A 27,170-nucleotide genomic window follows, 5' to 3' on the forward strand; every position below is an offset into this window, starting at 1 on the left:
GGCGAGAGGTCGCAAGCGAAATCATCTGTTTGCATTTAGCAAAGGGGAAATTTTGACACTTTTGCAGTTAGTAATCTTTGACTTTATGCAAGTATTCCATGTTTTCCCAATACCACACAAAGGTAAAGAAAGCGACTTTGTCCCCTTAAGAGACCTTTGAAGCTATTTTAAGGGTGAAATAAATTGCTTCACTCGCGCTTTTATGTACTATGTATACCAAAACAGGGGCGCGGCAGCGCCACACAGCCAACACGACAGCCAAAGGGCTATGTACAATTATTGCAGCTCGACAGATTCAGTCGTGTATGGATTGGAGTTGGCAGAGACCCATACACGACTGTATCTGTCAGTATAACTGTCTTGTGCAACTTCTTCAATTCGAATCATTTAATATGCTTGAAGTGTGTTTTCCATTTGCTGCAGTTGCGTAGCCCACAACTATTTATAACTTGTCCAAAATCACCGTATTGGAGGAGAGTCGTGGGCTAGGAACTGCAGAAGCTTTCCATATGATTACGGAAGGCTACGAGGCAGTTCAGAATCTCAACGAAAATGGGTACGTGGACGAATCCTTGGAAAGCTGCTTTGACATTATACACTTGGATTAAATTTTGGCGGTTTTTGCTAACAGATGAAATTTGATCAATTCACAGTCCAAAGTTTGATAACAACAGATATACTACTGTTCCTGTGGCAAATTAGTGAATTTAATAAATCCAAATGATGTAAAACCTTCGAATAGTGAAATTAAGCCTCTATAAAAGAATAAGTCGTACTGCAAGTTTTGACCAATGCTTGTGGTACAGTGTGAAACACTGGGGGAGTGGTAGATGGGTGAATGATTGAAGGCTTACAGCTCTGCTAATTCGCTTGTGAATAGAATTCGCTTTGACCAATCAAGTGATGCATAGCAGATTTGAAATTCATTTCCACTGATCAAGTGATCTTGAAATTAACACCAACTAATTAGGTGATACATTGGAAGTTTGAAACCGAAATAGACCAGTGAAGAATTTGAGCTTAAAGTTAAATCAGCAAATCAAATGATATAATTGAGACATGAAATTCACACATCCACCCATACCAATCAAAACAAAATAAGTCTATAATTTCACTATGTTGGCAAGTTTTATTGCAGAGATAAAATGGCATTTACAATTTGTTAATTATTGCTCATTAAAATAGCTTTATTTAGTCTAAAGTCTCTGCTTCCAGTAAAGAAATACTGAGAAGGAACTGAAGGTGCTTCTCAAGATCTACCCGGTATATTTGAGGCAAGCACAGCGCCCTCTACATTCATTGTGGAAAATTGGAATATACAAGTAATCATTTCCATATTGATTTGAGGTAACTGGTTGTACTCTACTATCTTATTATTACTATAAAAGCTTGCAGATCTTAATTTTTTCTTTTTTAGACAAAAAACTGAAAAATGGGCTGTATCAGACATACAAAGATTCCTTCATAGTTCAGACGTAATTTTCCAAAAGCAGACTATTTCTAGACCAAAATGAGACAGAAAAAACTTTATCTTTTAGTTAAACATCTCGTGAACTATAAAACAGTTAGTTGGCATTTTCATTCAAAATGGCCGACAGGTCAATTTTGACATGACTGCCGTGGCAGACAGCAAAACCAAAATGGTTGCCTGGTGATGCATATGCAAGATAGCGGACGAGGGTCACGTTTGACAACACTATTAAGTTCTTAACAAATATCTAATATAATAATAGAGAAAGCTAAAGTAAAATGTTACAGTTTTCTGCAAGTTTCTGAACTCTGGAGACAATGCAATAAAATATGAATTACCATATATGCCATCTGGATTTCCAAAATTTCTCATTTTGGTCTGAATGATATAACCTCTGTATATGGATATCTGAAAGTGGGCTTGCCATTTCAGTGGAATTCAACCCTGTCATCTCTATACAAGATATCATAAAACATAGATACTATATCAGCATTATTACAGAAGTGGTACACACAATACATTGCAGTTAGAGTCGCCATTATGGACTACTGTGCTTTGTCTATGGCAGGTATGATGTCATCAGTTTGTGTGCAGTTAGTACTGCCATTATGGACTACTGTGCGTTGTCTATGGCAGGTATGACATCACCACTTCTGCAATAGTGCCCAAAGATCTAACTGCAGCAGATAGACCTCACCCCCTATAATATAAGTTTGGGGATTTGGGTCTGTTACAAGAAAAAAATGCTAAGTATTCCGACAATGAAATAGAAAAAAGGAAATGAAAGAGATACGATCCTTGCAGACATGCATAATTCAGAAAATTTTGACTCTTTTTTTCCCATCAGAATAGGAAAATTCAATGCCGTTCTTTAGATTCAAATATCAATAACCATGCTACTATTAACATGGACTAAAACATTCAGTTTTGTGTAGACACTCTGGTATCTCCAGCAGGATATAGCTGAAAGTTAAATGAATGCCAGCACACAACTGAATGAGACCAGTCGGTTACAAGGCTACAGAACAAAAACTAGTAAATGTACACAAAAATACTACAAAAACCAGGAAAATATTCAATACAATGGGAACTTCCAGTTTCTATATTTTTCCCGACGAGACAATATGAAATAATAAAATTCTGAATCTGGCAGTTTCTTCAAACCATTGGTTACAAATGGCTCCTAATTAAAATAAACAGTACACTTTAAATAATACCATATTAGCCTAAGTTCAAAAACGTGTTTAACAATTACTTTCAACTTGGTAAAAAGACACTGCTGTCATGAGAAACACTATCAGCAAATTTTGTCCCGTCTATGATGGATGTAAAGAAAATTAACATTATAATGCCAGGTATTGTTGTGACGTGATTATTTCACGGGGCAAGACAACTAAAATCAAGGTGTTTATACGTCTGAAATATTTGCATGCTATAAATGAGCCTATCACTACAAAACTCTTCCTTTTTATCAAGCCAGACAAAATCTACCCGCTATGCTTGGCATGAATATATTTCTTTTTCAATACTATAGTGATTTGGTGCAAACTAGATCTAATGTAATAGAGTAACGTGCTAAAACGCTGTAACTTACTCACTACATGGCCTTTTTGTATCAATATGACGAAAAAGAACTTTATCGACATAATAATGCAAGTTACACCGTAGACCCTAGAAAATCAATTTCTACGGTCTATGATTATGCAAAACGCATGTATTTCATCCTCAGCCACAAACATTCACAAAACATGCCGATAGAGGGCGTTGTTTGGAATGACAGTCGCGGGCAATGGGGGTAAAGTAAGGTCAGCTTAAAAAAACACGATTGACTTGGGCATGTAGTCCGAAAATACAGCCTAGGGGATAGCTACCAAAACGACAAGTGTAAATCACTAAAAGATCGCTGGGTATTGAAAAAATAAGGTTTCTTAATTCTCCTTTTGCCATGACCAATTACAGTTAAATGACGTACTGTAGATTATGCTGTCACGTAGTCTACGTTTTCCCGCGACTTTTGAGCTGACGACAACTTGTACCATATGGCATACTTGCGACCGGAAATGCCAAGCTTCTGATACATGATTAAGAAGTGTTTAAGTCCAGCAACTGTCTATAAAATATCTACACAAAATAAGGTTGAAAACTAAATCTGGCATTAAAAAAATGCTTACAATCTGGTAAGCCAGTTGCTAACTTAAAATATAGCTCCTAGTTGTTTACAGTCACGTCTCATTTGCATTGTAGTACAAGTTACTTATTTGTATAATTGCATTCTTAATAATATCAAATAAAGCCCTCTAATATTAATTTTTTGTGGAGAACTTTCTCAGAAATTATCGCATGTCGCGAAGTAGACAATTCAATAAGCTTAGCGTCGTTGTTTTGCGAAAAACACTTAAAAAATTTCTCCGTTAATTACATTAAGCCTATATATATTTGACAAAATAATCTACAGGAATATAAAAGATTGACAAATTAGACTCGTTGAAAATTATAAAATACTTGCTGTCACCGGGTTTTTTTACAGCCATATGCTAAAATACAGGATATTTTTTCTCTAATGTCAGGCATCCACAAGATGCAACGTAATACCGCCTCCTTCTTCTCCTAGCTATCTTTGTGGTGGCAATCACAAAGAGCAGATCAAGCAGAAAGACTCTACAATTCTTTCACAGTGTTTCGCCTTCTCAAACACAAACGCATTTCGCAATTCCCAATATCATCGAGCACTTGGAATGTCCCCGCGGCGATGGAACTGTGTCAAAGGTCACGGGTAAGTGGCACCCGTCATCTGTTCCATTATCTGCCAAAGTCGGCGGCGCGTCTTGATGTCGTACGACAGACTTGCCGACTGGGCGTCTTGTAGATGGGCGAAGTATTTCCCGGACACGCCGGTGAACTTTGGATCGGTGGCAAGGTAGAATTCGTTATCCGCCTGCTCTATTGGTATTCCAATCGGGCCGTAGCTTTTCAACAGCATGTTGGTGTTTACAGTGCCTGGGTCACAGCAATTGACCGTGATACCCAAAGGGCGGAGCCGGTCAGACAGTTCGTAGCTGAACATTATATCACAGAGTTTCGACTGTGCGTATGCAGCGAAGCCACTATAATCTCGTTCGAACTGCAAGTTGGTGAAGTCCAACTTGTATGCCTGCGTGATCGAACTGACAATGACGATGCGACTGTCGACGCGACCTTTTGGAATAAGGTCGAGGAGCAGGGAAGTTAGCAGGAATGGTGCAAGAACGTTGACAGCGAACGTCATCTCAAAACCGTCTTGCGACAGGCAGCGCTGATTTTCCCAAACTCCGGCGTTGTTGACAAGCACGTCGATTCTGCTGTGCCTTTCATGGATTTCCCTTGACATCTGCCGAATATGCTCTAGAGAGGACAGGTCGGCTACGAAAAGTTCCACGTTGGGGTTGCCAGTAGCTGTTTTAATTTCCTCCACGACTTTTTCGCCCTTCACGCGATTCCGTCCGTGTACCAATACTGTTCCTCCAGCCTGTGCAAGGCGAATCGCTGTGTGTCTTCCGATGCCATCGGTTGACCCCGTCACGAGGTAAACTCGGCCTGCCAGTGACATTTTCGCGTTTGTACAGTACGGCGAAAATGTGCAACCAAAAAAATTAACATCCCGGGAACCTAGGAAGCCATTTTTCGATTCATTTGTTTGCAGTCTTTTCTCCACATGCCACGAAAGGGCGGCACTGGTGACCCTTGCCCCACCTCTGTGGAAATTAGGTTCATCCAAGGTCATGGCGTGTCACGCTTTGCGAAATACTATGCATTTGGCACGAACGCATACGGTTCATTCATACACTGTACTAATTAAATAAACTTAACTAAACTGTGAGTGTTGCTTAAGACATCTCACGACCACAAAATAATAGCGAAAATATTCTTGAATGCAGTTTCTTGCAGGGGTTGAAAAAAATCTACCCTTTGAGCTACAACGAAACAGAAAGGCAAGCTAGTGACTAGACTGTACACGTACATACATACACCCACGCCTTCACCGAATCTTTATCATTCAAATTAGTCATAAATAAGGACGGCAGACTGGTTTAACATTAACTTTTTCATCCTAGCCAGCGCGTTTTATTTACCTCTTAGTTAGCACGTTCAAACTCACAAAAGGTTATGTTTTCTATTACTCGACTATTGATATAAATAATTGGCTTAATTTATGAGATAAAATCCCGCGTGTCAGCATTCTGGCGAGCTCAGACACGTTTTTAACGTTAGCTGCAGGCTTTGGTGAGCCCCGACGCTCTAAATTAGAGCAGTCTTTATTCATTCTTGTCCAAGCTTCAGTCCAAAACCTCATGTCTCGATCACATATGAAAATGATTAACTCTTATTCTGCCTTTCGCCCCTTTCAATCATAAAATTTCAGGCTGTTTCAAGCGTTTATTCATTATGACGTCACTGTCTCATCAGTCGGTTCGTACACATTTTTCGGTCTGGAAAGGAGAATGTAAAAGACAGCTAGCTCGGAACGAAAATGCGAGAGTAGATTTTTCCGTTTTCAAAATTGATCTGCTTTGTAATGACTTTACTGGGAGAGTTCAAAGGTTAGTTGCTTTTAGATCAAGCCGCAGTCTTACAGTCCTATTTGTTTCCTATCAGAGAGAATAGGAAAATAGTTGGTACAGTGGACGAAAACCTTTTAAAGTTGAAATTAGCCTATTTGTCGAATAGATTTATTGGTCGGCCTAAATCAGCCACATATTATATTTAAATGGAGATAAAGAGAGGATTACCCAATCCTGTGAAAGTTTGCAATGCATGTTCGCAAATAAACAATAACGAATTAGAAATGTCTTAACACGTTTGAAAAAAATACTTACACGAAAATAAAACTAAAAATTTCAAATACACGTTACCATGGTAACGTTTGCATAAGAATGGAGGTAAGAGGAGGTGATTTATTACTTTCTAGGAATTTGTCATTTGACGTGAAGAGTATACAGAAAAACGTTATTTCTTCTACACTGACAGCCTAAAACAGCTGCCTTCTGAGACGTTGAAGTGAGTCTTGATATTCCTCAGGGATTAACTACTAGATAATGGAAGGGACGATCAGAATGTGGACATAATTTTTTTTCTTTTTCATTTTTTGTGTCCCACGACCAGCCGTTATTTTTGGAGTTGGCAGGGCATGTTTTCCCGGTAATCCTGTATTTGTTCGGATTTGCTAGACTGTTTTTTATCAAAAAGCATTAATCTTTAAATAGCTTTAATCTACACACCTTTTCTGGTACCTTTCGGAGACTGATTGTCGATTCCTATGACTTATACAATGACGTCATTTGGCAGTTAACTCACTCCGGTCAAGTTCAAAGAAAACTGTATATACTCGTGGAGCATTCACTGCTTTAGGTAAACTTTAATTTTCAATGTTTGGTATTTTTTTTTATTTTTGAGACATATTTACGATCCGTCAGAAGCACTGTCAAATATCATTCTGAGTGCTCGGGGATCATTGAAGAGAAACGATTAAAAAAAACACGCTTTACTGCGTACCAGGGTCCTCAACTCCAAGTCTGATAAGATTACATGTACAACAAAATTGACATCATATTCGAATTCTTTGACTATAAATGTCATTTGATTTTCCCGTGATGTATCTGTCATGACCGAACTGTCCAGGAACTTAAACTAGAGGTGTGAAGTTTTCAAGTAGTTTTCATTTCTCGGCATCGTTCGGTACCTCCAATAAGAAATCCCTGCTTTAATCTACAGCAGAAAGCGTAGAGACGATATGCATCTGCTGTTTAGTGAACAGAGATAGCTTTAATGTTTGCTAGTTCCGTGACTGGTCCCTGGATGTGAAATGTACAACCACGGGGTCGTATGCAAAGAAGGAACTGGTGTAACGGCGACAATAGCAAACAGCCAATAAAAGACCTTGTATTGGAAATTACAATTTAACTGTAGAATGTGTAATGGGCTATTTGTGTTATTATAAGCTTAATGTTCGTGTTTTGTTTAAAGGGACAAAGTCGGCCATTTTTCATGAAGTTTGTTTGATAGAGAAACTAAGTTAGGGACTGGTCAGTTTCTTCGGCCTGGGGGGGGGGGCGGTGGATTATTTTTTGCCGACGTCAAAAAGTGGCTGACCCCCCTATTCCAAATTTTGAAAACAGGGTGACCCCCCCTATTCCAAATTTCTAAAACAGGGTGACCCCCCCCCGGGCGCGACAAAGGTAAAACAAAAGATGGACATAAATTATATATATATATATATATATATATATATATATATATATATATATATATATATATATATATATATATATATATATATTATATTATATTATATTTTACATTTTACATATATTTATATTTTAAATAGTCATTCTATGTTTTAGTGAAATTGTTGACATGTCAGTTGTAAGATAGTAATTTCAAAGTGTCAATCTTAAAGTTTAAATACAGTACATTTTGAATGAGCTGTATTTTGAATGAGCTGTGAATGTATTTCACACTTTCTCTGCTTAACCAGATGTCCTGAACTGTGTACAGAAATGGATGTCAATCATTAATATCAAAGAGGAAAAAGCAGTGAATCAAAAACTTTGATGGGTGTTAAGACTTGCCAACCATCCAATTAAATCTACTGAGGAGCCATAGAGAGCTTTTTAGCCAAATCTGATGTGTACAGTGTCTGAGAGGACCTTTTCTTGTGTAACATTGAAACCATAAGCACAGCTAATAATGACAAAAACTGCCTTTTTTAACTGTTATTTTGTTCATAAAAAAGCATCTTTCTACAGAAAACCTATGAAACAAAGGAAAATAATTGCATCAATGAGAAGGAAAGATATCTTGTCATTTTTCTATCTCTAAAATAAGTCACTGTATCAAATATATATTGTGAAATATTTGTGCATGTTGCTTTCTCATACTGAATTCTCACAGAGAGAACAGAAAAGTATCAGGAATTTGTCATCCTTTTCATATGAAATGCAGATTTCATAATGGTACACTTTCACTCAGCAAACATCAAGATATCTCTGAAAGTATGGCGCCCGAAGGGCGCGCCAAAAAATATGAAACATCCTGATATCTCTGATATATATGCCTTGTATATTAAAGTCATGCACCTGAAGGGCATGCTGAAAGATGTATGATATATTAAAGTAATGAGCTTGAAGAGCACGCTGAAAAATATTGAACATACAGATATCTCTGATGTATGTATGCTTGATATGTTAAAGTTGGGCGTGCTGAAAAATATGACTGATTATTAAAGTTACGCGCCCGAAGGGCGCGCCGAAAAATACAACTGAATGATGAAATTTGTGGCTGACACTAGCATTTAGGCAATGATGAGCCTGTGTCAAAATTCAAAAACACACTGACCCCCCCTATTGGGCATTTCAAAAACATGGTGACCCCCCCTATCACCAAAGTCAAAAACAGGGTGACCCCCCCCCCCATGAATCCACCGGCCCCCCCAGGCTGAAGAAACTGACCAGTCCCTTATATTCGACCTCGGTTTTAAACACGATACATGAATTTATGGTCATGACCATTGATTCATTTGCGATGGTTTCATTTAATTTGCCTAAAACCAGGGTTGAATATATGCATGGTCACCCATTCATTCAGTATCTTTCAACATGTCAAACAATATAAGTAGTATCTCGTATCAAACAAAATTCATGAAAAATGGCCGACTTTGTCCCTTTAATTGAAGCAATTATATATATGAGAATGTGATTTATTCATTAGAACAATATATTATCGTAATATTAGAGTTGTTCTGCGTTATTCCTTCGTGAATAGTTAATGGTATTACCAAATGTAAGGTAATATGGTATGAATATACTTATAATAGTTTTTTACTGTGCATGGTCTAATTTCAAATTTTCCATTCATTCTCAAGTACAAATATAATAGTCGTGGAACATGATAACGCTATACACGCCTCGAAATCGAAAGTTTTGAACTTTTCCTTTCTTCAGGGAAACTTAAAACTACTAGCGCTCTTTTCCATAACAAAGGACAAGAATCAGGGGTCGTCGTGCAAAAGTTAAGCATTTGAGAAATACATGACCTAAAATTTGCTGACGATTCCAGTTAATTCAAAATGGCCGCTATACCCTCATGCTGTCAAAGTGGTAGCTCTACGGGGAATATTAAGTTTCGATTTTCACATTAGCTTCGAAGTGTGCTCACAAGCAATAGGTACCTACAAAGAACTGTTGATTTGAGTGTATGAAAATATGTCTCAAAGGCGCATACAAACTTTTAAACTTATTGCGATGTAACATCCTTAGAAATTTGCATTTGTAAATCTAATATAAATTAATTACGATATTTTTTACGACATTTTTTTAGGAATAATTCATACATTATCTGAATATGCCGTAGTTGATATTATTCTACATTCTACTTTACGTTGGCTCTCACACATCAATCTCGTATATGTATATCTGACTTCTGCCATTGTATTTTTGACTTCTACGAACTCTGACTGTACACTAATTGTGCGTGGACTTGGATTGAGTGGAACTCAATTACCGTAAAGCTATTTTTGGGGATGTGGCGTCCTCCAGTATTAATGGACACTCAATCTCTCTCACGTTGTACTAGCTATTAAAATAAACATATTTCTGCAGGCGAGGTCTTTTCTTTTGCACAAACAACACGACAAAAATGAATTTAGGATTCCCAACAACCCTTTAAATCCTCAGATTTCGAATATAAGATAAGAGATGATAGAGTATACTATTTCCAAGTGGAGTTTTCCTGTCGTTCAAACTTTCAGTGTATATTTAAGGTGGCATTGCACTTGATAAACACACTTCTTTTCAAAGCAATATTTCTCATCAAAGATGATGTGAAACTCCCTCGTACTATACATATTCAAAATGCAGGGAATCAAGAAATCGTTTACTGGAAGTATGAAAGAGGTACATACTTGGGGTAGAAAATCTCAATTTTGGTATTAATGATATAAATTAATTTAAATAAAACCTGATACAACTTTATGAATTTAATATCTAATTTGAAACGGGAGTATATATAGAAAAAACGACAAGTATATTTTGCAGTATGTATTATTCTCAATAAATGGCAAGCGTTGAAAGACTGACATTCTAAAAGTGATTAAAATCAAAAGCAAAATTAAAATGACTTTTATTCAAAATGTACGAAATTATTTGCCAACGAAAATTCTTTTATTCTATAATATGTGAAGAGCATAATGTAAAAATGCGAGAAAATTGACCCAGCCAGAGTGGAGTTAATTTTTAAAAATGTTGAAAATGGGAGAATAAAGAAGCCAGGAAGTCTGGTGATTTGTACACAATTTGCATAAATTTAAATTTCTTTCCCACCCAACTTACGACTGCTTGTCTTCTGAAAGGTTAACCGGTATTTTAATATTGGGCTGACAAATTCATAAAAATTGAATGAATTTTTGCAACAAAGTGATTTTTAGCAAAATACCCAGTTTTATGCGTAACGCCACCTTAAAGAAAGATTTATGTTGCTCGTTGTGCATATTCAATATTCAAATATCTCATCGTGTTTTTCTACGGTAATATATTAATTTTCTGTTTTGGACCAGCGGTGTATAAATCATAATTCCTGTAGCTTTACAATACTGTCGGCAGTATATCAATTTATTGTTCACTAATGCGTGCAAGACCAGTTCCAGTGACGTCACAGTTCAGGCATTGTTACATGCAATACGGTCTATACAACAGCACGTATTTGTCCGAAATATATATATACAAATTAAAGAATTATGAATGGCCCTTTTTAAGTGCAAAGTTGCGATTGCAACCATAAACATAGGGCCAATGCCTCTGAGGCTACTGTAGACCCCGATAGTATAGAGGACACACATAGCATAATACCAGATATAGTGAGCGCAAAGGTCCTTTGGCAATTGTATTCTCACGGAAGAAGAGGTTTCAATTTGGCTCATACTTACAGACCCCCTATGTACACAGACCGGGCAAGCACAGAAAACTGCCATTCATGCATATGGTGTCTTTGCAATCTGTCTCTCACAGTGTCTTTGCCATCTGTCTCTCACACTAGGTGTACACTTACACAGGCAGTTAAGATTTCATCACAATTTCAATACATTACACTAAGATAACCCCCTAGGATCCTGTATACACAATATGAAAGGTACTGGACCAGTAGTTTCAACATATCACATTTAGTTAATCCCTTGGAACCTGTATACCAAGTATCAAGGCTATCAGAAGAGTAATTTTTGAGAAACAAATATTTTAACCAAAAATGGCAAAAATTGCCCCGCAAAATACAAAATTATAGATTTCATCATAGTTTCAATATATCACATTTAGTTAACCTGTAGGAACCTGTATACCAAATATTTAAACAATCAGATGAGTAGTTTTTGAGAAAAAAAAATTTTAACCGAAAATGGCAAAAATTGCCACAAAAATACAAAATTGTAGATTTCATCATAATTTGAATAGTTCATATTTTGATCATCCCTATGAAGTTTTATACCAAATATCAAAGCCATAAGACAAGTGGTTTTTGTGAAAAGAAATTTTTGACCATCAGTGACAAAAATTGCCTTAAAAATACAAATTTCATCTTTCTACACACTTTGAACAAATCTCAGTGAAATTGGGCATCCCTAGGGTCCTATATCCCAAACATCAAAGCTGTCCGACCAGCATTTTGAAAAAGATTTTTAAACATTTAGACCAAAAATGACAGTAATTGCCTGAAAAATACAAATTTCCATATTTCATAACAATTTGAACATACAAATCTAACATATGTATGGTCATCCCCACGGACCAGTATACTAAATATAACAGTCGTCTGACCAGCGGTTATCATGATTTTTTATCAAAAATTGCTTGTTAGAGCTAATTTGCATATTTTCAACAATATCAAAAGAAATAACAGACTTTCTCATAATCATATGTTGCATCTACACCACAAATATCAAGACTGTAAGTACTGTGGTTCTCAAAATATTTGAGGGGATGGACATCCTCACAAACGGACGTGCATACAGACATACATATATACAGACTGATGCCGGACGGATACCCATCCCAATAGCTTCTATAGACTATAGTCTACAGTAACTAAAAATCAAGTCTGATCGCAGTCCACATACAAAACATAATATGTAACAACTTTGTCGGTAGCCACTTTCAATCATCATGCTGTATCATGGTGCCAAAGTTTTAGTTTGCGAATAGCCGATTGTTTAAAGGTTTTGATATCCGATTGTATCAAGCATGGACGATGAGAAGATTATTCATGCTCTTGCAATACAACACTGGACAGCACTATTATTTGTCTTTGACTTTGATAAGAAATGATGAAAACACTTGACACTGGATTAGCCCACAATAAATTAATCTTTATTACTCCATATACAAGACATGACAAGGAATTAAAATCTATAAATATTAACTTGAAAGTCAAAACCAGTATCAACTTATCGAATTTGAAACATGATTTTATTTGCTGGATAGAAATCTCTTCAAATACACAGTGTTCACCAGCAGGCAAGGTTCAGTTTGGTTGTTACGAGGCTTCACAAGTAGAAGCAGGCACTTACAATAAATGAGCTAACATCCCTCTGGGGAGCATGGCAGAATTCAGAAGTGGCAACACGCCCTTCCAATAAGCGAGCTATCCCTCTGGTTGGGATGACAGTACAACTGGACAAAATTTGAAAGAACACAAATCAAGCTACATATTCCTTCTGTACATTTTGACTTTTTCACATTTCCGGATACAGTTTCACTTGTTTTTTCGACATTTCAATAGACAATTTTTTACTCACATATTCTCACCTGAGTTTTGTAAACAGCTAAATTTTTACCACGGGCACATGATGTTACATCATTTCAACAAAAGACAGTTTACTGGGGACACCGCTTGTTTGATTACTACAGCACTACTTGCTGTTTTTTGTCAATAAAATATCTTAACATTATCTCCAATCACTTCAAGCATTTATGGATTGATACTCTCAGAGCTGAAGAATGCTAAGATACCTATAGAACTAAGTATTGGTGGGCTACTGAACGGTGGAATGTTCATTATTATCTATTACATTATTGATGGGGACATATTGACATGGTGCAGGTATGAGAAATAAATTATCGATGAATGCCTACACGTAACATGGATAAGCTCACATGGATATGCTCACAATGCTGGTGTCTAGCCATGTAGTAGGTCAAAGGTCAAACCCTGTATGGGAAATGATTGATCGTCGGAATCAAATAATATATTTCTTCAGGTGAGGATTATCTCACACCATATCACAGATGGTTACAAACCTTTGTTGGTGATAAACCCACCAGTGGAGTTCATTTCATGGGGGGAAAAATTATACCAAAACTTGGCAGGCTACCAGTTTGAACAACTGCCAAAAATTCAGCCTCAACCATGTTATTTTGAAGTTGGAAATTAATAAAAAGTGAGAAAAACATTTGCAATTGTCAGTTAACTTCTCTCTGTAAAACTTTCCATCGATACTAAATTACAACACAGTTCCTTATCACATTCATGGAAGTATACATATCACAACCATAGTACAATGTGTACTCTGTAAAGCCAAACACCATAAAACTTACAATTAATATTTCAGTGTGATAATTTCTCTCAAAACCTTCAAAATCTTACCCTGAAAAATATCTATATACCCAAACCAGTACCAATGTACTTTTGATAAAGACTGTCAAATATTGCTATGATCAAATTTTCACTGTAAACAAAATATCTGCAATTCTAATTGATAAATTTTACTCTTTTTGCCTGGAGTAACTTTAAATCTTTACTAAACCTGACAAACGAACGCCCAAAAATACTTCTCTTCTTCATAATGTTAGACATCTTTGGATACAACATAGAGCATCTCTTTTATAATAATATTGAAAAAAAAAACTAGATTTCAAAAATTATTCTCTTTGTTGGCGGGAAAATGCCCCATCTTTTGACAAAATTTCAGTAATCTTTTGTTCAATATTAGATGTTACCCATGTTAGTCAACTTGGCAAGCCATGCTGAAAAGAACACTGATCGACCTGGGTTCAAGCCATGTTGCTGAACTAAATGATAAAATTTGAAAAGTCTTTTGTATGAATTGGCGGTACATACCAGAAACCATTGCTTTACTCTGCCAGTCTCGATGGTTGGGAGCATACAATGCATGGTTTTCTCAACTGAAGTTTGCAAATATTGCACCAAGCAGAAAAACATGCATGGCTTGTTTTATTGAACAAAATTGACTAAAATAATGACAGAGGAAAGCGCACTTATCCCTTGCAAGCACCAAAAAATTTAAAAAGTTGATATGTCAGCAATGAGTGCGAGAAGACTGCCTGCCTAGCCAAGGCAGATTTTTGATCAGGCAGGTGACTGTTACCTAGGCAATGGACAGGTGGTAATAATTACTGATTTTAAGTCAGAGTTGAAGTATTCCATTTATATGATGTAAGATGTTATTAACAGGGCAAGTAATACTTTGCTTGTGGGGCAACTTTCACAGTTACCTGCCTGGATGTCGGATCGTCACTCTCCCCCCCCCCTTCCCTCCCCAAATTTCCATTTCTAACACTGATGTGATGGCATAATGCACAGTATCTTCCATTTACTTCCGTGATTGCAGAATAATGGGAATATGCATGTGCCAGTGTACGTGAAGTACCTAAACTGGAATATTGACACTTGTAAAAACGTTGGAAGACATTCAAGTTCAGTAAATATTTCCAGATATCCCATGGATCTTTCTGAAAAGTCATCAAGTGATCTAATCAAAGAATAGACACATTTGAAATACTGTCCACTTATCTTAGAAATTCTTTATATCAGAACTAAGCAGTAACTTGAGTAAGACAATCTAGCCTTCAAGGTAATATAATCATATGCAAAAATTGCACCTGACCACTGAAATTTACACCTTGTAAACTTTTAAAACTTTGACTTACATAAATTACAATTCTAGAAATGAATTTCTATTTTTCAAAAATTTTTGAACACTACACCTGACAACCTAGAAAATTAAATCTCTCTTTTCAAAGATAGGAATATCTGAATTTGATATAATACTACATCGTACATTTTTGCTACAAATTTGAAATCGGAGTTTGTAACTCTGCGAAATCATGGTTTAATAAATGTTCTATTGATTAAAAAAAAATACCCTTCTTGGAAGTTTGGAATAAAATCTTGAAAGTATTACACCTGCATAGACATAGTTGAAGTTAATTTTGAAGAAAAGAACATTTGCTGACCCAAAGGTTGGATGAAATCATCGATGGGTTTTGTATTTCAGGCTGATTGTTGCTGAAATTCATCGGATTTGAAACTTACCAGTGCAACCCCTCTTTTGGTTTCAACTGGATTGTTGAAATTGACAATACAGAGAAATGGGCAGCCCTGACTGACTTCTACGATTTTATCTGTATCATGCAACAATCACATCTCATACCAGTTACTGATATAGGCAGGGTCAGCGATGGATTACTGTTCCTTATGACCTGCTCACCCCCACTTGAAAATGGTATGACCTCTCAGGCCACAGAAGACAATAGGAATACTGCATCTGACAGGAGTTTTGGGGGCGGGTAAGTGATGGTGATCTACTGTGTCTTCTCTTTTAGCTGCTTCTTTTTCCTGCGTCGGACACAGACAACGACAACAATCAGTACAACAGCACCGATGACGATAGAGCTACCGATGCCAATCTTCTTTTGAGCGTCTTTGTCTTGCAAAAGTTCCTACAATAAATTGAGTAGCAAAATTTAAAGAATTTAAACCACTTTTCAATGGATGATGATTGGAAATAGAAAGCTGAATTTCAGAGAGTGTCACACATACACATGTTGACAGATAGAAAACAAGAGGGTGCAGAGAAAACTGTTGATACACATGATGGCAAATACAGATCTACATGGACAGATTGAGATCTACATGGACAGATTGGGGAAATACTCATTTCTCACAGGCAGCTGAAAGACTGATGCACTCACAAACACGGGGTTAGCACACCTGTTGGTCTGAAGGTCAAGACTAACACATGTTTAGAACTAATTGTTTGTATGTTTTGCAAATCAGCAAACAGAGATGTTGCTGTGCCCAAGATTTACCTTACCAGTAATACAGTTTTGACAACTAAACAAAGCACACACACTAGAGTACGTGTTTCCAATTGTATTGAAGTTGATAACTCAACAGTGACATATGATTGATATTGATGCAGACACACGCACACCCCATGTACTCGACTGGCCATGTTATGGTATTTACTTGGTTATTCTTCCTCAATGTAAGTTACTTTGTGCATAATCTGCTGAAAAATACTAAAGACTGGTCTAATAGACATTAATTCTATTCATATTAAATATTCATATAATGTGACGATGTCATGACTGGGCGATGGAAAAACATTGTCACCATGGTGTTTTTTCTTACTTTTAACAGCACAACGGTCAGTTATATTTTGCTTCTTTCATCTACTGTCAACATTATTTAATTTATTAGACATGGGTCACGGAGTGCACATCAGTGTATGCCGTTATCTCATTCATCAATGTGTTCTACTCATTTGCATAAATTGTCCCCTAAATTCTCAACAGTTGTGCAGGTCAGACTAGGCTGTGATTTTTGATCACATGCATAGCATGTACGATACATGCTCACTTGCGTGTCTGAAAATCAAGGATGGGGGACAAGGCTAACGAGGTACATATATCCTGACAAAGGGAGCAGATACTACTCAAGATGGAAACAGACTGGAAAGGTGGAAATACAAAATACTGAAAATCATCCGCGAACGAAACTGTGTCTTTTGACATCAAATTTAAAACTCATTTGTCAAATACTTGACATCAAATCTATGATCACCCCAACATTATCTAATGTCAGATCTGGTCTATTCAAACTAAAAGCATCACTGAACACATCACAATAACATTTTTGTCAGTTTCATGGCTACAATGATGCATTTCACCTGTTATGTATATTTCAAACCTGGATAAAATTGCACCTCTAATGATATCCTTGTTGTGAAACATGATTTTTTATGAATCTACATCTACATTTCACAAACAGATTTGTCAGGTGACGGTCAGTGCTACTTTGAGATTAAAAGCCTATTCTGTGGTTCAAGTAGTTTATGGAGATCAGGGTACTCGCTCAAAATACTCCTCAGGGACAGAAATTCCGACTCTCAAATTTTTACAATTCTTTACTGATCTATCACTTGTGGTGACTTGTTTGAAAGCGCTTGGAGTATGAAAAATTTTCACCTTCTTACTTTTCTGAAATTCAAAAATTTTATTTTCTCCAATAGAATTAACACAAGGATGGTAGTCATTTTGAACTTCAAATATCACTCAAATGTTAGGTAATTTACTTCTGTAGTACCAAACTTTACTAAGTGACCCCTGATTTCTATTCTTGATTTGGCAAGAGAATGGTTGAAAGTTTCACTGACAAAGTTTAGGCAAAAGTTTAAGTCCTTCACTGTTGAGGTCCATACTACCTTTAGGCAAGGTTACTTAAGGCGAAACCGAAGGATTCAAATTGCTAAGCAACGGTTGCTAAGGGTAATTTCCAAAATCAATCAAAATGCAAATTTTTCATGGTTTTCTTTGCATAATAAAGATTTATAGAACCATACTATTCCAAAATACGCAGGTTGTCGTGCGATTGGTCAGTGACGTCACACATATACAAATTTTCACAGCTCTATTTTAAAATGTTTCAGCTCCCTCAAATCTGCACCAAACTTTCCAAAATTTCAGAATGTAACACATGAGATACCTGTTTAGAGCCCCTAGCATGGATTAGATTATCTGTTCAAGTACAAACGATTTTTGAACAGGAAAATATCTACTGTGTCATTTTGAGAAATTTTAAAGGGTTTTACGGCGATATCTCATAAACGGCCCAGAATTTTTAGAAACGCATGCTTCTCTATATTCCCATCTATGACTTCAATTATCTTACAAAAAATCAGCTAAATTGGTTTATAATTGAGAGAGTTCAAAGATTTTGAGCATTTTTAAAATACCAGGAGTCGAAAATCCACAGAAAACAACGGAATGGTAAGATTTTGCACGTGCAAAAGTGCGCGTTTGGAACGTTGCCAGCGATAGCAACCAACACGCGCTTTGAATCCTTTAGTATCGCCTTAAGGTATTTCTTTAGTCCAACATGAAAAGAAAATAGTTTATAAGCATTACACAGGGTCCATGTACTAAAAGTCATTTAAAATTCAAGGACTTTTTCAGCAATTTTCAAGTACTTTGTGAGGTCCAAAGAACAATGTTAAAATGTATCATTTTTTAGATTTTATTTTACCTATCATTTTTATCACAACTGATCATCTTGTCATTCATGGTCATTGTGAGTGGATTATCAATTTTCCCAGATTTTCCAGGACTCAATTTCATTTTCAGGGATTTTTCCAGGACCTTCCAGGAGGCTTTTAAAATTCAAGGACTTTGAATTACTTTCATAATCTTACAGACCTGATAACACATTCAACTTCTACTGTATATAAAAATCAATTAAGAAAATTGAAACATGCAAACAAGGGAACTGCAATATCTCTGTCTAGAGAGGTGTAGTTTTCTGTGCATAAAAATCAATTATAAAAAAAAATAAAATTAACATGAACTCAATTTTGTATTCAGTAGTTTCAATTGAACTAACAAATACTTATTTACTTTATACAACTTAAATGTTGACCCATCTCACAGGAATTTAGGGTTTTTTAATTGACTTTCTGGACTAGCAGCAAACCACTATTGTACAAATCCTGGCTTTTAGATCCCCACACTTCCTCATCCCCTCTGTGTGATTGACATGTTTTACATCAGGGCTTGACAATTTTTTTCCAGTTCACTTGTCCGTCGGACAAGTGGATTTTCAATTTCACTTGTCCTCACAAAATTTTACTTGTCCTCCATTTGTAATAATCAGGACCAAAATACTTGCCACGAATTCCGTAGCGGCTTTCAGGGCTTTCTTATTTTGGTAATTTTCGCCGATATTGACACAGATTTTTCTCAAAAGTTCACATTGAGTCATTGAAGTAGCCATGCGTACGGTCTGTGTGTTCCCGGCGTTATACGGCCTCCACCGAGAGAGGCCGTATAACGCCGGGAACACACAGACCTGTACGCAGGGCTAACATTGAAGGTACATATAATACATCGGCTTCCCGTGTTGGCAAGCATAAATGCCATCGTAAAAAGATTGGTCAGTTTTCTGTCGCTGGTCGTCTTCATTTGGTTTACGCGTTGCGAGTGCATGCGACCAGGGTGTTGGCAAGTGAAACCGTATCGGGATCATGGGACCTACAAAATTTCCACAATCATTTTCCCTACACGATCTCATCTGTGATGCGCCAAACAGTCCAAATGCGGTTGACTATTACTGTAAAACTCGTGAGACCTTATCGATTCAACGCGAAACATGTCGCATCCGTCAAGAAAAGCATTTTGCTTGGTTTGGCAATGGTGGGGTATTTGAGACACGACATACAGAACAGTTTGGAACTGTCATATTTCAACCAAGGCCACTGTGCTTTCCATTTCGGGAGATAACATCTACGGCGTTTTTCCTCATCATAACGCTTATGTTTAGATCTTTTGTCAGAAACATTGTTCTAATCATCACATCGAGTCGTAGATTCCCAGACGATCCCACTCACGCTGGCGCTGGCGCCGTTGTAAATCATCACAACGTCGTTTCTCAGAGTTACACAATGCCCATTGTCGTAAACTACGCACCTCTCTACGCAACAGCTTTGCTTTATTTTTGCGTAGGTCTGCGGAGCGGAAATTACGCTCTGGCTCGCGAAAATGCACAATGCCTTGTTTGCGTTAGTGGAAATATTACCGTAAAATACTCATATTTACAGCGATCACTCCACAAACTATCTGCCAACTATCTGTCTACCTCGCGAGGCTGCATAAATGATTTTAAAGTAATGCACGGTCGATCACTGATAAGCAATATTGTTGGGGCGGAGCAGTCAGCATGCAACAAAGAAATGCTGTTTACGCCAAATTTTAAGCGAATTTTTTGATTGGATGATGAAACAATTTCATGTCGATCATCGAAAAATTGCAACACTGTGTGAGTCGGCAGTGAATCTCAGAAGAACGTCACAATTGTATCTAAAAAAGTCAGTGATTGACATTTATTTGTGTGAACCACAACGCAAATCTGGCAACACGTGCACAAACCGCAACTTAAGTTCGCGTTGATTACGCCAGAAGTTGTATAAACAACTTGAAACAACTTGTCCTGCGGGCGACCAGATTTTATTTTTGACTTGCCCGAACGTAAATTTCACTTGTCCCGGGCGTCGGGCGATAGGAATTGTCAAGCCCTGTACATGCATTAATTAATGACTAACAGCCAATATACAACCAGAAGATGACAGCGTTAACTGTAAACAACACTGCAAATTTCATGAAACAAGAAAATCATCAAACTGTTATTTACCCTTGCTTTCCTTGCTCCTTCCTTTAACTTCTCTCTGGCCTTAGCAGCGCCCTCTTTCAAGGTGGCGCTAGCTTTCGCTGCCTGCTCCTTGATTTTATCCTTTGCCTTCTTAGCGCCCTCGCTCAGCTTTTCCTTGGCCTCACTGGCAAACTTCTTGGCACCGTCAGCCACTTTCTCGGCCAATTTGTCACTGAAAGTCAAAACAGAAACAAAGTTATGGACTGAATAATGATAATATATTTAATTTTTTACAGCAAGACTGAAGAACTGTGGGCCTGTGCAGATCAATTTCAGAGATAAACATAGTAAGGGTATCTACTTTCTTCGTAAAAACATGGCAGGGCCCAAAGAATACTTTTATTTCCAAAAGGAAAATTGGACCCAGTGTTCTTAAGGTACGCTAATTTAACTGTCAAAATTTTATTTCGTATCTACAAAGTAGCATGAAGAATCTTCTCCATGGTAGTTGTCTGTCTGGTCCAGGGTCAGATGTTCCCTCTAAGGTTTCGAGAGGGTGCGCGACTTGAGATACGCCTGATTGCCTCACAGCTAGGTCCGTTCATGTATATGCTAATTTATTGAGGTACGTCACAACGTACAATTAATGTTGGTGGCAACTGTGCCGCCAACGGGTGCTAAACTCGAAACGCGGAAGTAAAATCTACGCTGAGATCGCACATTTTGCCCTGAGTTATCGTTTCCAAAACTAATACCTATTGAAATGACTGAGACTAAAGTTGCGCAAAACATGAAATTTCACTGCGAGAGCAGTCGGAGACACTGCGCAATTAGCGCGCAAATAAGCCTTAGCGGGAACACTGTCCAGGGTATCTATATCTCAAACAATGTATGCCCCAGAATGGTGATGCATTGTAAGACTGATGTATGTACATGTACACAATCTGCCCTCAGCCCTGTTACGCTTTTGCTTTATGAATGCGAGTCCAATGAAATCATGTGCACACTACGGAGTGGATGGCAACAATGCATCTACCAAGATATCAGATAAAATGTCTTGAAAGATGTTCACTTTACGCTTTAATGATGCAAATAATGGACATATACTTTACAGTTGATCTAGCCAACTACCCATAAATAATTGATAGAAGATGTGCAAGAAATCAGATATTAAGGTTGAAAAGAGTTGGATGGTGATTTTCATGAGAAGCAAACACAACATTTTTGAATTTCATTCAGATCAAGCCTAGTGACTCAGGTATGTAGATGCTGGTGTACTTGGGTAAAATAATAGTTTATAAAAAATTGGGACATGCGCTATTGACAAACTACCCTTCTTAACCTAGTTATGTTTCAATGATATTGTAAGATTTACATACCATTAACTGCTGTGAAGAAGCTAAACAATCTCCCTGTATGTCTACTGTCTATACATACATCTTCCAGTTACTGCTTTAAAATGCTTCAGTGAAATTTTAAACTTCAATATTTATGAAAGCACCTAGACAAGCCATAGTACATACTTGTTCAGTGCCAATGATAAGTAAATGCATTGTGCTTTGAAGTGATTTCAATCAGTATTGGACATCAAATCATTCGCACAACTGACCACATATATCATCCAAAGTCATTTTGCTGATACAGATCAATACCATGAAGCTCTCAATGGAACATAACAGTTCAGCTTACAGCTATGTCATTTTCACTTTCCTTTGAAGTCTTACTTTGATAGTAAAGGTTGAGGCTTGTTTGACTTACAAACTGCGGCTTTTTAGAGTGTTACTTCATAGAAATGCGGCGGTAGAACTGTCATTTTTGTCAATTAAGTTTATTTACTTTGTCAGATTCCACAATATTCTCTCACCAATATGATCAAAAGTTGTATACTTTATTTTGAGCTGCTATTGAATTACAGATTAAATATACATGATTAAGTATCCATATTGTCTTTAGATTTAGTGTTAGACAAATGCACCATCTTTACCAATTTTAAGGATGGTGTCTTTTTTTTTGACATAAAACATTTCCATGACAAAATTAATGAAACTGTCCCATGGCGCAAATTTCTCTGTTGTTTGTCCTTCTATTGAAACCATGGTTGGCCAACTAAATATTATTTCACTAGATGCTTCCAAAGACCAGACTAGCTCAGATCCCTTTTTTCACTGATAAAAGATCATCTCATAATCTTTCAAAAAATAGATATGGTGTGAGGGACACAGTACTTTTCAGGGTTATCAACTTCTTGTTATTTGATAATTGGTGGGAAATGATATCTGACAAATGCTGTAACACTGTCATTGCATAGAATACTTTCTCTCATAATAGCCATTTACTGGCTCAGTTTTCATAAACAGTCAACCCTTTGAGCGCCAAAGTCAATTTTTGTTATCCTTATAAAAATAAAACCCAGACAATTTTTCTCAGAGTTGTACCAAACTTTTGACAAAAAAACTTTACCTGATGAAATGTGATGTTCATTTGTTCCTAATTTATCAAAAAAATTCCAGAAAAATTCATAAAAATTGGTAAAATGTTGCACTAAAATTTTGGTGGGAAAAATTGGAGCGCTCAAAGGGTTAATTTCTGGTTTGTTCATTACTGGAAAGTCATCAATTACTGGAAAAACGATTGTTTGGCATCCACATTTCACCCAATATTTTTGATTGAGGAATGATTTAAATCTCCACATCATCAAATGATGCCATCTCAAAATATTTCATGATGTAGACATTAACAACGCGATACTTTTAAGGACAATCAGATTTTTGTCATTCAATCAATTGCCAAATGAGACTGAAATCTTTATACAAATTTTTTCATCATGAAACAATACTTGAATGTGTACACAAAGCTGATAAATATATCATTGAGAAAAAGCTGTCTCCAAGCAATGCTGCAGAAGCTTAATTTGAGCATAGTCCATTTGCACATTCTGTCTTCATTTCACATATTCATTCTTTTGGGCCTTGAAGAAGGATGGGTGTTGGATAGTAGCATAATAAGATTAGGGTACAAGTCTTAGTAGTGTTGCCTCCTACTTATAACCTCATAACAATTTAACATTGTCACAACTATGATGATCATTTTAGTACAATACATTACCCTGAATGTGATGTTAAAGTTTACTCTTATCTCCGTTCAGACAATTCTGGAAGCACATCAGTTAAATGGGAAAAGACAGAGCAACCATACAAGAGTTCAACTCACATCCCCCCAAGATGTACTTTGGTTGCTCCACCAATGTAGCTTATGGATCAACTTAAAATTTCACACTTAATATGCCCTACAGACAATCTGCAATCTTTCATACTTTAAATCTGTCCTACAATCTGGAGATTGCAACCTTTACAAGGAAACCTCTCTTACAGTTTCTCCTTAGTTTTTTTCAGTTTCTCTTTGGCGCCATCGACTGTCTCTTCCTTGGTTTCTTCCTCTTCACCAAGGAAAGCCAGGATTGAATCCAAGGTGACCTCCTCTTCAAATCCCACCCACTCACCGGTGGCTTCCTTCAGACTGAAATCACAATGTCAGGTTTCAACAAATCTCAACCAAGACTCTGAGAAGTGGAGGGTGAATATTCTAATGCCAGATGTAGAACTGCTGAGAGAAATTGGCATGTTAAATATAGAACCATGAAACTGCTTTTAAATAATGACTCTTTGAAGTTGCATTTGATAAAGTCAGAGATTTTTTGATTTTCAAATCTACATCTGGGCATTGAGATTTATCCACCCTCCAGTTACAATGTAGCTTACCTAAACGCAACTTACAATGGAGATTTAGGGACAGGAACTCGCACGGCTCTAGAATTCTTATACCAGCCAGTGGCAAAGGACACAAAGGAAGGTACGTCGGTTCCCGGCAGATTGAAAGAATACATGTTGCCAAGGCGGAAACTGGAATGGAAAATAAGAGAGAAAGCCGGGAACAAGAGAGACATCATGCATTACATGTCAGACAATTAAAAATATTCCCAAATAATCATGCTAGTATGAACACCAACACCAATGTGCATGGAATATCAGGCAAGAGTAACTCTGGAAGATAAACTGAAAGTGTATTATGTTCTACCGGTATGACTGTGACTACAGTACTTTTATAAAGTTGCATTTGATATCATTTCAACTACTGGATGCCTGTTATATCAGAGGACGGAAGCACACATTGGCTCCACAAAATCCTTGCAAATTTGAAGATGTCATTTGACAACACTTTTAAAACCTATCTTTTTTAGATTCAAAATAGATGTGCCATAATTATGTTTGAATTGGAGAAAACTTAACATATACAACAGAGACGTTTTAGAATTTTGCAATCATGCAAATCTGATGAACTCAGAATTGAAAGATACTACTGTTTTCCTTACTTTGGTAATAACACTTCTGAGTGTATATAATTTTGTGGCCTCGTTTGAAATCACTCTTCATAACAGGAAGAGTCTTGCCAACGCCATAGTGACACACAATTCTTATTTTTACGAAGGCTGCATTTCTTTGTGTTGCTGGGGAGACAACTAATTTGATCTGAACCACTTGTTTCCACTAATGACACAGGCGACCCATTAAGTATTACTGAGTTTTTCACAGTTTTCTCTATCATTTTCTCTTCTTTCTTCATGCTCTGAATGATCGGAATAAATAAAATAAATGGTTTATATAACCTAACCTAGCCTCTGTGACTCTTTATTTATTTTACACTCCATTACAAGGACGTATATCTCTCATACACACATGTTGTGATTAATTAGTCAACACAACTAATTATGCTAATCCGTGGACTTATCAGGGATTTTACGGGTTAGGTCAACATCGCGAAAGATAGGAATGGTTACTAAAACGGGAAGGTAAGAAGCTCTCCTGAAATGTGTCCAGAAATTACCAAATTGCGGCCAGTCATGACCATTTATCCAAAATCTACTGCAGCCAATGTATTTCGATGGCCGAGGAAAGCCAGCTACTCTATTTCAAGCGTGTATATGGTCGCGAACAGTGCAAACCCTACCAGTGCCTTGCCTGCAGCTCATGGCATGAGGACGTCCGTAAAGCAGGAAGTCGGAAGTTGAAACCTTTGACCTTTACGTTGTTTATATGTGGGCAAACTTGTAAACATATTTCCCAGGGACAAGTCTGATTTTGACTAGGGTCAAAGTTCGTGTGGTTAAGCGTGGTTCTCTCAATCGGGTGGTGTTGCTAAGGTTTTGTCTGCCCACCGTCCGTGGGTGGAGGGACGGTGGTCTGCCTTTCAGTTAAGCTGTGCGTTCTCGATAATTTTGCTGCATTTTTTCTCACAAACATTGGAAATTCGTTTAAGTTTTAAGAAACATTAATTTTTATATGAGGAATATTCTAGCTCGTATCCTCGAATTAAATCAGCCGATTTTCTTTGATACAGCTTTTTTATATGGTTTGGAGAACTCTTTGGGGCCAGGCGGCGTCAGATAACAAGTGGAATGAGACAACAACATTTCGTTCATGTAAGGAAATCATATAGCAAGTTCTTCTTGCGCTGGTGCAAATTCTACGAAATATTATGATATCAAAGATGTTTTCCATGATAGTTTACAAGGTTTCTTGTCTAAATTCGCGGAAATCATCAAGAATATCTAAAAAATACTACACGTAATTATGACTACATTTTGTATGTGTAGAGGTGTTGTTTACCGTTCCTAACGTATGTTCTACACGTACGCGACGTATGGTTATCACTGATCAGCTGAATTACGTGTAACTAAACTTCTCCATAACGATATGTTACCGGCAGATATGGAGATGATAGCGAGTAAATAGAAATGACGGTGACTGGTTTACAAAATTAATAGTGCTGGTAAAAATTCTCACAGGCTTCTTAAAGTAGTGGCCGACATCATCGGTGATGTCAGTTTGTGTTTCGATGTTGCGAGGTCACCGCTCAGGTGACTTTAGTGCCGGGCTGCACTGAGCCTCGTCAATTGCTTGTACGCCAGAAAAAGAACGGTCTGCGAGTAGTCATGTCGGAAAAAGCTGGAAAAACGGCGATAGTTTGGTGATTTTTGAGCGGATTTCTGGTAGTGTTGGCAATTTGGGTGGAAAATTTTCGAAATATCGACAAAGTTGCGACAAGCGTGCTGTCGGGCAGCATGGACGTTCCAATGGCTGTGGTGGTGACGTTAAAATCAAAACCAGCCGTTAAAGGCAGAAATCCCGTCCGAAAACACCACAGCTATGGACCCAAAGCTAGCCTAACAGTACAAACGAAG

The 27,170-nt window shown here is 37.2% G+C and overlaps 2 protein-coding genes across 3 annotated transcripts in view; both read right to left on the reverse strand.

The window, feature by feature from the left end:
- Positions 1-1,109: 1,109 nt before the first annotated feature.
- Positions 1,110-5,163, reverse strand: LOC139116796 (retinol dehydrogenase 13-like). Its single transcript, XM_070679458.1, has one exon. The coding sequence runs from the start codon at positions 5,055-5,057 to the stop codon at positions 4,239-4,241; it is 819 nt and encodes a 272-aa protein (XP_070535559.1). The 5' UTR covers positions 5,058-5,163; the 3' UTR covers positions 1,110-4,238.
- Positions 5,164-12,836: 7,673 nt separating this feature from the next.
- LOC139116797 (protein disulfide-isomerase 1-like) overlaps positions 12,837-27,170 on the reverse strand; it is a 35,178-nt gene continuing 20,844 nt past the window's right edge. Inside the window, exons 6-8 of one of the 2 annotated variants that reach the window (XM_070679460.1) lie at positions 24,302-24,448; positions 20,975-21,164; positions 12,837-16,230 (exon numbers count right to left, since the gene is read on the reverse strand). In XM_070679460.1, coding sequence (XP_070535561.1) covers positions 16,093-16,230; positions 20,975-21,164; positions 24,302-24,448 — 475 coding nt within the window. In that variant the 3' untranslated portion in view covers positions 12,837-16,092. Of the gene's footprint in view, positions 16,231-20,974; positions 21,165-24,301; positions 24,449-24,705; positions 24,832-27,170 lie in introns of both variants that reach the window. The other variant, XM_070679461.1, reaches the window with a different exon arrangement.

The sequence above is a fragment of the Ptychodera flava genome, chromosome 18, assembly GCF_041260155.1.
Source record: "Ptychodera flava strain L36383 chromosome 18, AS_Pfla_20210202, whole genome shotgun sequence".
NCBI classification, from domain to species: Eukaryota; Metazoa; Hemichordata; class Enteropneusta; family Ptychoderidae; genus Ptychodera; species Ptychodera flava.

Coding starts and splice junctions, on each gene's coding strand:
- LOC139116796 (XM_070679458.1), bottom strand. CDS start 5,057: ATGTCACTGGCAGGCCGAGTTTACCTCGTGACGGGGTCAACCGATGGC.